Source organism: Capra hircus, chromosome 16, assembly GCF_001704415.2.
Source record: "Capra hircus breed San Clemente chromosome 16, ASM170441v1, whole genome shotgun sequence".
NCBI classification, from domain to species: Eukaryota; Metazoa; Chordata; class Mammalia; order Artiodactyla; family Bovidae; genus Capra; species Capra hircus.
In genome coordinates, this window is record NC_030823.1 from 45,695,844 (window position 1) to 45,709,497 (window position 13,654).

General features: G+C 57.6%; 1 protein-coding gene across 3 annotated transcripts in view; it reads left to right on the forward strand.

Annotated features, from left to right (window-relative positions):
• The window catches only part of CHD5 (chromodomain helicase DNA binding protein 5), a 70,753-nt gene that overhangs the window by 11,696 nt on the left and 45,403 nt on the right, over window positions 1-13,654 (forward strand). For all 3 annotated transcript variants that reach the window (XM_018060450.1, XM_018060448.1, XM_018060449.1), the window contains exons 3-7: window positions 6,539-6,718; window positions 9,383-9,501; window positions 10,069-10,307; window positions 11,835-11,959; window positions 13,150-13,273. In XM_018060450.1, the coding sequence (XP_017915939.1) occupies window positions 6,539-6,718; window positions 9,383-9,501; window positions 10,069-10,307; window positions 11,835-11,959; window positions 13,150-13,273 (787 nt within the window). The remainder of the gene's footprint in view (window positions 1-6,538; window positions 6,719-9,382; window positions 9,502-10,068; window positions 10,308-11,834; window positions 11,960-13,149; window positions 13,274-13,654) is intronic.

A 13,654-nucleotide genomic window follows, 5' to 3' on the forward strand; every position in this document is an offset into this window, starting at 1 on the left:
CATGCTGGGTGGGATTCTTCCCCAGATCTTCCCAGGCCACTGTCTGCACCTGTCTGAGCCTCACTTCTGTGTCTGCAGTAAGGGGGGGTGGTCATCATTTTGCCCCCAGCCCCTTGTTGGGGGGCAAATCAGATGTGGGCCGGGAGGGATCCTTCATGTGACCAGTGCCATGGGGAAGGCCAGTAGCCTTGGGGACATCCAGAATGTTACCCTACACGTGTCTGGAGGATGGGGCCTGCCCTGGACCATGCCCCCGGGTTCTCGTGGTGGTCAGCTGGGGCTGGCCTGTCAGGAGCTCAGGGACTGGGGCAGGGAGGGGTCAGCCCCGCCTCCTCCAGCTGGAGCTTTACAGGTATGTCCTGTCTGTGCTGCCCCGGAGCTTGGGGTCAGCATCCTCCCCGGGACTGCCCGCTGAGCTGTTGTCCTCGCTTCTGGGGGGCCCCCATAGGACAGCTGCCCTATCCAGGCTCCTGGCCTAGGCTGTCCCCAAGCCTCTCCCTGCCCTCTGCGGCCTTGGCAGGCTGTTTGTCTCCTCGGGCGCATATAAACTGCCCTTTCTGCCCCTGGAGGGGCCTGAGTCTCCGCCGGGCCCAGCGCCACTCCTCTCCGACACTCTGCTCTTCATCACTGTTGCACCTCAGTTTTGTCCGCACTGCCCGCTCCTGGCATCCTGTGCTCCCAGATAGACAGGTCTGTCCCCTCCCAGGACACCCCACCCCTAAACCCAGGGCTGCGTGTGGGAAGGTTTGTGAGCTGAAGCGTCCTGTCCCCATTATCCAGGAGGGGAAGTGGAGGCAGGAGAGAGGAAGAGGGGGACCCCTGCCTGGAGGCTCCCCATCAGGGAGATGCAATGGACCGGGCCCCCTGCAATGGGGGACCTGTGCAGCTCCTCTCCCCACCCTGGCCTGCAGGTCTGTCCTTGTTGGGAGTAGAGAATAGATGGTGTGGGGCTGGTGGGGCCCTGGGATCCAGGGGTTGACTTCCTGGTCGAGCTGTGAAATCTGGATCTGCTGCGGCCACTGGGCTCACTCCCCAGACCCGGGTCTCCCTGGATGCGGGTGGAGGGGGATTCTGGGTCCTGGGGCTGAGCACAGGCACCTCCTTCTCCAGGTCCTCAGCGATTTCTCTCTTTCAGCTTCTTTCCTGGGACAGGGAGGGAGGCTGGGCCAGCGTGGGCTGTTCCATCTGGCCCTTGGTCTCAGGCCTCAGGCTGGGTCTCTGCCCGGTTCCCAAATGGTGATGAAGGCCCATGAGGGGAGCCCCAGGGGCCTGTGGCCTCCCTTCCTGGCTCCAGGTGGGGGTGAGCTTTCTCTGGCCTTCCTGGATACCGGTACAGCAGGCCCCTCCCCGAGGCCCTGGTCAGGAAGGAGGCAGGATGTGGGCAGAGTCTTGGCGGTGGTGAGGTGGGGGCTGGGTGAGGGGCCTGCGGCCAGGGGAGAGGGGCTGGTGGCTTCTGAGGACAGGAGGGCTGGTGCCTGCCATCCTCGTGCTGGGATCACCCTGATCACCCAGGTCTCTCGTCTCCTTTCTCCGGCCCTACCTGGACACAGGGTTTTGCTTTTGTCTCTGAGCCCAGCTCTCACTCCTGTGGCTGGAACTTGGCCTCTGTGAGGGACTCATCTCTCGCTACCTCTTCCCTGGCCTCCTCTTCCCTCCTCTGCGTTTCTTCCCCGCCCACCTCATCGTCCTCCTGCCCTCTCCCTCATCCTCTCCTCCCTCCTCTCACTTCCTCACCCTCTCTCCTCTGCACCGAGATACAATTCCAGATCTCAGAGGGGATGGAGGCCAGGGGAGACTGGAGGGCTGCAGGAGCTGGGCAGTGCCAGGCAGGCCCCCAATGTGGCCCTCGGACCATTGCTGCCCCCTGCCCCCCACCACCGCACCGCTGAGAGCCTGGCTTGGCAGCTGTCAGATTTCTGAGATCTAAACACGCTGCCTCTGGAGAGAGGGATCTTGGCCGCCATGTGCCCACTGCCTGCTCCTCCACCCGCCTGCAGATCCGAGTTCTCATGATGTGGGTGGGGGAATGTCACCCCTTTGCTCCTTTTCATCTCCATCCAGGTGGCCTCAACCCAAGACCATGGGTGGAGGGAGCAGAGGGCCCCCCCGGGTGGTGGAACCCATGCAGCAGCAGGCTTTTGGCGGGGGCTGGGTGGGGGGACAGGCAGGGAGTCGTGAATTCTGATTTACATAAAATAACCGGGCTTCGGCCGGAACCTGAGCATATGTAGATGAAGCTCCTTGTCAGACCCAGCGCAGGAGGGAGAGATGATTTCAACCTGTACTGCAGCAGTTACCATAGCAACCAATTATTCAGTGCTAAATTATAACTGTTTATAACACTCGTGAATGGGAAGGCTCATATTTCATTCTTTCTTTTTCCCTCTCAATCTTGAAGGACCTCAATTTGAGAATGACCAACTCTCCGAGTCCCTCCTTTTGAGTTGAAATGCCTCCTTTTTAAGAGATGTGGTGTGTGCCAAGCTCAGGCATAGAAGGAAGGGAGAGGGAGATGGAAGGCCTGGATGGAACGACATCTGCAAAGCTGCAGGGGGGAAGGGTGGACACTGGCTGCCTGCTAGGGATCCCCAGGGCCTGCATTGGTGGCTTACTGTGCCTTGTGTGGGCCTGAGGCTCAGGGCAGAGACCCCTCCTGCCTACCCCCAAGTCCTCACATGCCCAACTTGGGAGTAGCATCTAAGGCAGCTTTGCACATGGATTCTGTCGGGACTCTAAGTTTACTTGAGTTCTTCGACCATCAGGGGTGTCCCCTGTAGTCACGCCTGGGGCAGCTGCAGCCCAGAGGACAGCGGCCAAGGTCACAGCCTGATGAGTCCTGATGTTCAGAGCCTAGGTGTGGCTTGGGGCTGAGGTTGCTTTAGGGAATTTTTTCAGGGATTTTGTCCTGTGCCTGTACCTCCCTTGTGAATGTGGCTTGGCCTGCACCACCCCCAAAAGTTTCAAGATGCCGTATGGCTGGTCTCCTCCTAGTGTTTGGTCCTTCCTGCCCTTCTGGCCACTGGCTGCTCTGCATCCCTCCAGGTCCTGCTGATAGGTGACCCCTCTTCCAGTTGTTTTCAGAACCATGTGCTGCCCTTCCTTTTGCTCCTTTGTCTGCAAGGGAAGATTTTGGAAAAACAAAGCACAGAGAAAGGAGGCTCTGGTCTTGATGGATGCAGAGAGGTGCTGTGGGTACAGAATTATTGCACCAGCAGGAAACTCATTCCCAAAGACCTGTCCTGCATCCCACCAGCCACCAACCCCCCTGCCCCTGGCTGTGTGAGCAAGAGGGCTTGGATGAGATTGGGGTACAGATAGGGGTGGACCAGGCAAGGTGAGCCTCATTTTGGTGGGGGGAGAAGGAAGGGCACAGAGGAGATTAGGGAATGGATGGGGAGTTGGAAAATTGGGGAACCACCTCTTCTTTCTGGCCAGCTTTCCTCAATGCAGGTAGACGGGGTGATGAAAGGTCTCCCCGTTCTGTGAAATAGGAGGCTGCCATCGTTGTCACCCTAGTGGGTGATTGGGGCCACTGACATGCCCAGTGTAACTCCAGCTCATTCCTCTAGAAGGAACTTTGCCCTCCTGCTCCCCCACTTAGATCCAGAGTGGCTGCTGGACCAACCCTCCTGGCAGTGCCCAGCTTGGGGCCCTCTGCCAGGCCTGCGCCTCCTGCACTGTGCACACACAGAGTGTCTGCCGGAGGGGCCTTCCCTGCCTCTTCCTCCCTCTAGCTCCATCTGGGCCCTGCCTTCAGAACTGCGCCGGCCACCTCTCACTGCTCCTGCACTTGGGATGTGGCAGCCTGGGATCCGGCTCCCAGCAGATGCTCAGGAAAAACCCCACAGATGCAGCCACAACAGCCCCTTCTTGTTGCCTGTGTGTGTGTGTGTGTGTGTGTGTGTGTGTGCGCGCGTGTGTGTGTGTGTGCACGCACATATGTGCTCAGTCGTGTCTGACTGTCTGTGACGCTGTGGACTGTAGCTCACCGGGCTCCTTTGTCCATGGGGATTCTCCAAGGAAGAATACTGGAATGGGTTGCCATTTCCTCCTCCAGTTGAAGAGTTGAAGGAAGAGTTGCCTCTTCCTGACCCAGGGATTGAATGCATGTCTCCTGTGTCTCCTGCGTTGGCAGGCAAATTCTTTACTGCTAAGCCACCAGGGAAGCCTCAGCTACACTGTAATTGTTGTCCAGCTGCAGGCGTTGTCCATGCACTTGACTTTAATCCAGTCTGGATTTGCAGAAACGAGGGAGATGAGGCTGGTTGGGTCCTCCAGCTTGTGGTCCTGGTCGCATCTTCGACTTCCAAGCAGAACTGGGGGCATTGTGGGTACTTGAGTCTCCCCTATTTCAAAATATTTAAAGCTCTCACAGGACCTCCTTTGTTCCTCTTACTGTCATTTACAGCATCCCCATTTCATAGATGAGGAGACTGAGGTCAGGGTGTTGCAGTGACTTGCCCAGTTTCCTGGTTAGCAAGGATTTCATAGCTCAGAGACAGCTTCTGTCCTGAAGCCTCTCAGGGGAGCCCCAGAACCTGTCGTGGGTCCACCTGTCTCATCCCTGATCTGGTCTGTGGGCAGGTGAGAGCCAGCCCCAAGCCCCTCCCTTGTCAGGCCCCACAGCCCTGTCCGCGGTGCTGAAGCTGGTGGTGGCTGCCTCTTCCCATCCTTACCTTCGCTGGGGTGTAGGCCCTGTCTCTCAGGTCTTCCGAAGGGTGCTCTTTCCAAGCTGGCCGAACTCTACACCCTCAGAGGAAATGGACATCACTGTGTGACCTCTGCCTCCCCGGACAGAGGCAGAGCTGGGAGCTGTGGCTATGAGCGCTGAGAACAGGATTGCGTGTGAGGCTGTCCTGTCCTGGGTAGGCTCTGGCAGCTGCCAGGACCGGTTCACTGCCCCTGGGGCCCAGAGTGGCCAACCGAGTCAATATTCTGGGAAACACTTGAGTTCTGGAAAGGCCCAGGCCCTGCTGCCTGTCAGCCACCAGCCAGCACACTGACTCAGCAGCTTAATGAGCATAAAAGGTTTGGAAGCAGGGAGCCGGCCTAGGCAGAGAGTGAGCTGAGCAAGCAGAAGCATCAGGAAGTGCAGGAACCCCATAGGTGGGTCCTTTCCCAGATGTACCTCAGGGAGAACCTCTCTCCTGGAAAGAGATACTCAGACTGTAAACATGGCTGGACAGGGCAGCAGTTGGCTTGGACAGACAGACCCACTGTCCTTACTGCCCTCTGTCTGCTCGGCTCCTCTTCCACATGCTCCTCCCCTCCCCCACCTTCCCTCCTCTCCCTTGTCCCCTCTTTCCTCCTCCCTCTCCATTTCCTCTTTTGCTTCCTTCCCTCATTCTCCTTTCCTTCTTCTCACATCCTTCATCTCCCTAGTTCTCTCTTCTCTACTGTGCCTCTCTTTGCTCACCTTGGAGAGAGAGTAAACCACCAGCATGACAATGCCAAACATCATCTTCCTTGGAGCATCTGTGTCCAGCCTCTCCTGTAGGCCCTGGCTTGAAGGGGCCTCCTCAGCCCACTTGCATCTTCAAAACCCTAAATACACAGCTTTCTCAGAGGGACAGTGACTTTCTAATAGGGGATGCTCTGTCTGTAAACACCCTTATCTCCATATATATGGGCCATTTTCTGCCTGTACAGATGGGAAACTAAATCAAGGAAGCCAAGCTTAAGAGCTGCCTAAATTACCTTGTCTCATATTGAGATGAAGCAGCCAGGATGAGGGCCGTGGGGAAGGTGGGCTTGTGCCTTAGCAGCTCCTGGAGAGCCCACATGCAGATAAGACTGGGATGACTTCCCTGGCGGCTCAGTGGGTAAAGAATCCATCTGCAGGAGACACAGAAGATGTAGGTTAGATCCCCAGGTCCGGAAGATCCCCTGGAGAAGGGCATGGCAAACCAGTCCAGTATTCTTGCCTGGAGAATCCCATGGTCGGAGGAGCCTGGTGGGCTACGATCCATAGGGTCGCAAAGAGTTGGACACGACTGAAGTGACTGAGCACTGAGCACGTGCGCTGTACGTTAACCACAGGTTTCACTTGACACAAACAGCTCCATAGGATGCAAAGATAAGCAGAGTGGTGCGGAGGTGGGGTCCGGGGCAGAAGCCAGGGGCCCTTCTCCAGCCTAGCCTGCATTTTGTTTTTTTGGCCCTGGGCATCACATCCTCTGTGTGTCCAAGTGTCATCCCTGACACTTGTGTTACATTCCGAGTCCACAGAAACCTGAGGCAGAGCCTGGACCTCACTCTGGGGCTGTCCAAACAGCTGCCCTGCGCTTGTGCATTGTGAGGGTGAAGCCTGGCTTCACACGATACCTTCACTCACCTGCACGGCACCGTTTGTCATGTCGAGGATGAGACCCTTGCCCTATACTGGTTCCAGGTGATTGGAGCTTTGGTGATCTGGTGGCTGAGACTGATCCAGAAAGCATGGGCTGACTGACTCTTCCAGGAGGCCACTTGCAGGGCAGGACTGCTGCCTAGGACTGGGGGCCCTTGTTTGTCCTCACCATCCCCCTTTCTCTTCCAGGGGAGCAATGACGAGCTGTCGGAAAACGAAGAGGATCTGGAAGAGAAGTCGGAGAGTGAAGGCAGTGACTACTCCCCGAATAAAAAGAAGAAGAAAAAACTCAAGGACAAGAAGGAGAAAAAAGCTAAACGGAAAAAGAAAGATGATGAGGAGGATGACAATGAAGATGGGTGCCTCAAGGTAACACTGAGGCCTGGCTGGGGGTGGGGGGTACTCAGGAGGGGGGCTGAGCCCCTGCTGCCAGCTCTCTGCCTTCTGACCCCAGAGCCCCTGCGTGAAGAGCCTCCTTTTCCACCAGCGGGTGTAGGGGCAGATGGGTCTGGGGGTGTGAGTGTATCCATGTGCACATGTGGAAAAGTTGGACACGAGTCTGTGAGAAATACTGTATCTACAAGTTTTCCAGACACATCAGAAATAACAATGGGATGACCGTTAGGAGTTGAGGGAGGAAGTCAGGCAGCCTTTTGCTGATGTCCGTTGTTGTGCCTGGCCTAGCGCAGAGCTGTTTCCGAGGGGAGTGATGGTCTGAACTCAAGTTTGGTGTCAGGAGCCTCTCGCTCGGAACAGTATGGGAAAATAGAACAAATGGAGCTTTTGCCAAGAAGCAGCAGCTGCGGGACTTCCCTGGTGGTCCAGTGGCTAAGACTCTGCACTTGGAATGCAGGGGGTATGGGCTCCATCCCTAGTTGGGGAACTAAGATCCCATATATTGCGTGTGTGCATGCTCAGTCATGTCCAACTCTCCGCGACCTTAGGGACCGTAGGACACCAGGCTCCTCTGTCTGTACGATTCTGCATGAAAGAATACTGGACTGGATTGCCATGCCCTTTCCCAGGGGATCTTCCTGACTCAGGGACTGAACATGGTACAACCAAAAATTTAAAAAGAGAAAGAAAGAAAAAAAAGCAGCAGCAGCTGGACAGCTCTGCTTACTGTAGAAGGGGGATTTACTTAGCACGTGTTCTGAAATTCTGCCCGCGTGGGTGTCTAGGAGAGTGTCCCAGGGAGCGTGAGCCAGGGCAGCTGTAGTGATGGGCCTACAGCTCTCCCCAGGGGCAGAAGCCTCTTCCTCGTGAACATGAATGTGGGGAGCAATGTGACTGAGCCAAGGCTCCGGAAATCTCAAGGCCACTCCATGGAGCGGGGGAGGACTGAGGGTAAGGCGGGCAGGGGTAGGTGACAGCAGTACACCCGGGCGTCTCCTGCTTCTGTCCATCTTTCCCTGAGGTTCCGTTTGGGCTGGCTGCGGATCTGAAGATTAGCGCTCTGTAAATATTAGTACAGTGGCTGATGGGTGAGGCAGAGGTGGTGACTGTCAGCCACTGAAGTTGGGAAGTGCCCGTGGTGCCCTGACACCCAGTGGGGAGCTCATTAGCTGGCTGGCGTGTTGTGAGTCATCTGTGACTGATAACAGCTGAGAGGCTGACAGCTTTGGAAGATGAACTTATGGGAGCGATTCAGGGTGATCCTGGAGCGATGCCATTGTTTGCTCACTTGTTGCTCTGCTTCCTGGTGGGAGCAGAGGCCTGATAGGCCTCCAGGAATGACTGTGTGTCAGGGGCAGGTCGGCCCAGGGAGGAGGTCCCACATGGGGGGATCTCTGAACCATCACAGAGATCTGCAGGCCAGGAAGCGGGTCCCTTGGGGCTGAGGGAGACTGTGTGTCCTGGATGGTCTTCTCTTGCTGGAGCAGACAGCCCTCAGCAGCCCCAAGAGCTGCGAGGTAAGGGGACTCCAGTTTGGGGGACCCGATGGTGTGATCCAGGGCCCTGTTTCTTTGCCTTTGTGGGGTCAGCTCTGGGTTCAGGCCAGGCATCCTCAGGGCTGAGAACAAGTGTAACAGCAGCTCAGGGTTTCTTGGACTCCCAGTGTCCCATCCAGCAGGAGGGGAAGCTGGCCTGTCTCCTAGTTTTCCTTATAGGAGACCTAGGGCTGCCCTTGCCTGGACTGGTTAAGTCACATGCCCACCTGGACCAAAGATGCAGCCTGGGAGTGGTGTGTGCTGATTGGTGGAATGGATTGGTGGGCGGGGCTGGGCTGCCTAGAACAAGTTGGGGAATCTGAATGAGGGCACTGTTCCAAGGACCTCTGCTAACTCCTTCCCTCCCATGAGGTAGGTGCTCTTACCCCCATTTTACAGATGGGGAAGCTGAGGCACAGAGAGGTGAAGTTAGCTTGTTCACTTCTCACTGACACTATATGGCAGAACCAGGATTGGCACTTGAGTCTGATTGGCAGGTTCTAATCTCGTAGTCAGCACTACCTGCTGTCCCCCATCCTAGCCATCCTGGGTCTGCTTGGTGACCTGATGCCCGGGCTGGCCATCTCTGTGCCCTTGGGAACTCACACACCTCCCTGTGCCTCTGCTCCCAATGTGAAGCAGTCGCTGAGGGCCCCTCTCTGGGCTCTGCCCCCAGCTGGACCACTGCTCCATGCTCTGCTCTGGCCAGGGCACACCTTCCTGGCCCCAGAACCCAGCAGCAGCCTGTCCTTTCATGAGGTCCAAGTGTGACTGTATCACCCCAAGGTGACAGCCTGGGGCAGAGAGAGTGAGTCCTGTACTTATTCCTGCCCTGGGCATGCACATGGCTTCCCCCCAGATACATGGTCCTGTGCCCTCTCATAAGCTGGCATCTGAGCCATTCCTACTGCTTAAGGGACTGGCAGCCTGGAGTGCTCTAGGATATTTTCAGTTTGGGGTGTGAACTTCTCTTGTTAAGTTGCATGTTGCAGACATGATCACCCCGGCTATTCCCAGGCCTCCTGGGTGGGGCCCCAGGGATGGGGGTGCAGGTTAGAAGGACCCCCACCTTTGATTCCATCTCTGGCCCCTGTGTCTGCAGGAGCCCAAGTCCTCGGGGCAGCTCATGGCCGAGTGGGGCCTGGACGACGTGGACTACCTGTTCTCTGAGGCCGACTACCACACGCTGACCAACTACAAAGCCTTCAGCCAGTTCCTCAGGTGGGCCTCGGGGCCACCATGGCTGGGCACCCACGGAGATGGCCTTTTTGGGGGAACCAAGTGGGGAGCCAGAGAGATAGGGTCCTGGGCTACTGGGGTGGGGGGAGTGTCAGGCTGACGTTGACCCTGGGCAGAGCTGGCAGGAGGGACAGGACCTTCCACTTCCACAGATGGTCCTGCCCTCCCTTGCTGGTCCTGCCCCTAGGAACCATGGCCCTAATCAGTCCCGAGGTCTTAAACCCCCGTGGCCACTCTCAGCTCTAGAAGAAATGGAACTGGACCCCTGGTCCTGCTGGAGGCCCCTGCCTCTGGGCCTTCAGTCTTACCGGGTCTGGAAACCCAATTAGAAGGTGACCAGCCCTGTAAATAGGAAATCAGGGGTGTTGAGGGTGGACAGCTCTCTCTGGCTTGATCCTCTTCCTTGGCCCTCCATTCAGCCCACTTTTCCCAGTTTGCCACATATTCCAAATGTGGGAGAAGATGGGTGGGCCCTGTGGGAGTCACATGGGGGTCTTGTCCCCTCCATGGGGCTGCCCTCACCCTCTGCCTCCTCCCACCCCTGTGCAGACCGCTCATCGCCAAGAAGAACCCGAAGATCCCCATGTCAAAGATGATGACTGTCCTGGGTGCCAAGTGGCGGGAATTCAGTGCCAACAACCCCTTCAAGGGCAGCTCGGCGGCAGCGGCTGCAGCAGCAGTGGCTGCGGCCGTGGAGACGGTCACCATCGCGCCTCCCCTGGCTATCAGCCCCCAGCAGGCACCCCAGCCTGTGCCCATCCGCAAGGCCAAGACCAAAGAGGGCAAGGGTATGGCTGCGGGTGGGTGGCACCGAGTCCTGCTGTCTGAGGCCCCCCAGACCCTATAGCTTGGGGCAGCTGGGACAGCTGGGCTGGTCTTTACCCAGGACCTAGTGCCTTGGTGGACCTTGGATCCACATGTCCTTTCTCACCTATGTGGTAGCATCTGTCCTGCCTCCCTTCTGGGGCTGGTGGACAAGTGGAGGGGACAGTGGGCTCAGAGTTTTGGGAGGTTTCCCGGGTATGGAGGAGGGGACCGCGGCGGCCCAGGCTGCTGGGAGTTGAGGGGCTCTTGTGTTTGAGGCTGCACCATTCCCAGGAGAAGGGGTCCTAAAATGACCTGTTGATCCCTCTTGTGAGTGCCTGGGCCGGGTGGGCATGGGCGTGGTCAGGGCCGGCCTCCCAGGGAGACCCAGAAGGAGATCCAGATACAAAATCGGACTCCGCGGTGGTGTCTGGGTGGGGACAGCAGAGGCACTCTCTGCGACTTGAAGTTCTCGGGGAGGGTCTTCTCTGCCCTGAGTAGAGGGCTTCTGGCCCCCGTGGGGGTAGGGCCGTTGATCTCCCCCAGACTCTGAATGGTGGGCTCACCTGCAGCTCACCTTCCTGGTGCAGTGACCTGGGTTTTGATGGAGGGCGGAGGAGACTGTGGGGACCTCTTGTTTCTGCCCCAAGCAGCTCTGGTCTCTGGGACAACGCATTCCTTTGCCAGGTCCCGCAGGGACCCTGGTGGGCAAGTGATGCAGTCTTCAGCACCTGCTCCCGCTCAACTCCCTCGCCAGCCGCCCAGCCAGCCTTCTTTCTCATTTCCTCTTGGGCTCCAGCTGCTGAGTTATCGATTCCCTGAGCTGCCTATTCAAAGCCTGAAAAATTGAAATAGATTTTCCATGGCGCCACTGAGGTTACAGCCGGGCTGCCAGCCCCATCTCTCTGTGTGGATGTGGATAGAGGAGGGCCTCGGGTGAGGCCATCTGCCTCCAGGCCCCCACCTTCCCTGCTCAGCCTGGTGGGAAAGGCTGCTGGAGGCGGGTCATTATTCCCCAGGTGGATAACTGTCCTGTGGCCAGCTCCATAAAAACACAGCCTCACCTCTACTGGCCACAGAGGTGGGGGAGGTCTTGCGTGGTGCCAGTGTTGGGGTATAGTAGGCAACCTGGAGGCTGGCTGCTGGGGGAAGGGCTCCTTGCTCTAGCCCAACCCTCCAGGGCCCAGGTATGGACTGCAGGTAGGTGGGTGTGCCCTTGGTGGCCCTGGGGGTCTGTGGCTTTACTGGGGACAGCTCCTTTCTGGGGAGAGGGATGAGACAGGGCTGTTTCCGAGATGGCAGTGCAGTGGCTAGGACTGAGACCGGACCAGGATTATGCTCTGGCCTCCCCTGCTCCTTGCTGTGCAGCTTTAAGCAAAGTTGTCACCTCTCTGAACCTCAGTTTTCTCGTTGGAAAAGGGGTGACAGAAGAAATGATCCTTTTCTTACCAGGTTGCTGTGAGGCTGAGTGAAAGCATGGTGGTAAGTGAGCGAGCCGTGTTGCTTTTCAGGGCCTGGAGTGAGGAAGAAGATCAAAGGCTCCAAGGATGCGAAGAAAAAGGGCAAAGGGAGAAAGGTGACTGGGCTCAAGTTCCGCTTCGGAGGGGTCGGCAGCAAGAGGAAGAAGGGGTCCTCGGTGAGTGCGAGTGTGAGCGTGAGAGTGTCTGGAGTGCATACCATGCAAAGACTGGATGACTGAAAAGCAGGCTGTCAGTTCATTCTCCTGTACTAGGCAGGGGGCAGGTCCTGTTCCCCTTTCCCACTCTCTCTTCCTATGCTACATGCCTGCCTGCTGGGCTTGTGTCCCCACCTGACTGGTGAGGGGGTCAGCTTGGATCCTTCCAAGGGTCTCTGGAGTGTGGCCTCTGGGTGGTCCATGCCTCCAGCTCTTTCTCCTGCCCACCCTGCTGAGCTGGAGTCTCAATCCCAGCTCCCTTGGCCCCAGCTGCCTCTCTATCTGGGCAGCAGGCGGGAGAGTCCTGGTGGGGCCTGGATGCCCAGGTCTGCTAGGAGAGTGGGCCCAGGAGGGAGGCCTGCATGTGGGGGCAGGCAGGGCTCCAGCCCTTCAAGGGCAGCTCTGGCACTTGGTTCAGAATGACCCTAAGTCCGTGTCTGAGCCTTTGAGCCCTCTTTCTCTGGGGGTAGGGGGCATTCATCCCTACCTCCTGCTCCCATAGGTTACCTACTTCCCTCCACCTCTCAGCCCTGCAGAGGGGCAGGGATGGAAGCCATCTCTTTGTCCTTTGGAAGAGGCAAGTGACAGGTTTCAAGTGTAGCTGCTGTGGAGGGGAGCATGGAGCAGCAGGTGTCCCCATTCAGCTTAGCTTTTGAGCCGAGACTAAGGTGCTCGGCCCTCTGCTCCACTTTGGTGCACCCTGCTCTGGAGCTGCTCACAGTCTGGAAGGGTTTGGGGGCATGTACTAGGAGAGAGCCAATGACATGCAAATGGAATAGGCCAGACCTGGTACACAGGCTGTGCAGCGGGTCTCATTAGGGAGAAATCTGGGAAGGCTCCTTGGGGGAGGCGTCCCTAGGGCTTCCCCTTGAGGGATGTGTTGGAGTTTGGCAGGGTAGAGGGCAGGGCCTGGGAGAGTTATGAGGGCTGGAGAGCAGGGCCTGGGGAGGGTGGCAGGCCATCAGCCTGGACCAGAGTGCTAGGGGATGTTCTAGCTGGGTGGCAAGATGAGATGAACTGCAGACAGTACCCTGTATCTGGAGCTTCCATGGTACCCTGCCACACCCTACCCTCTGCCCAGACCTGAGAAGCCTTGAAACGAGCCCCTTGGGCCAGCTCTGGGCTCACAGGGCCCTCCCCTGCCCCTGCAGAGCGAGGAGGATGAGCGAGAGGAGTCGGACTTCGACAGCGCCAGCATCCACAGCTCCTCCATGCGCTCCGAGTGCTCTGCTGCCCTGGGGAAGAAGAGCAAGAGGAGGCGCAAGAAGAAGAGAAGTAAGACTTTGTAGGGTTCCTGTGGGCATCACATGGATGTGGGGTGCAGAGCCCCTTTGGGGAGCAGGGAAGGGCATCCTCAGGCCTCAGCCAGGTCAGGTAGGTCCCCTGTGTTTCCTCAACCACCCTCACCTATGCGTTTAGGAGAGGGGGGTCCTGTCTCAGTGGGTCCACATCTATTAGGGACCCATAATGTGAGTCACCCCAGGGCATTTGCATGGCAGAGGGGCACAAGAGAAGGAATTGTCTCAACCACATACACCATCCACTTATTCAGTCATCCACTCTCTACTCATCTATCCCGCCACCCCCAGCCTTCCCACCCACCCCTTTCCATATCTTGGTCCTTCCTCCCTCCCCTTTTTCCATCCAGCCGTTCTT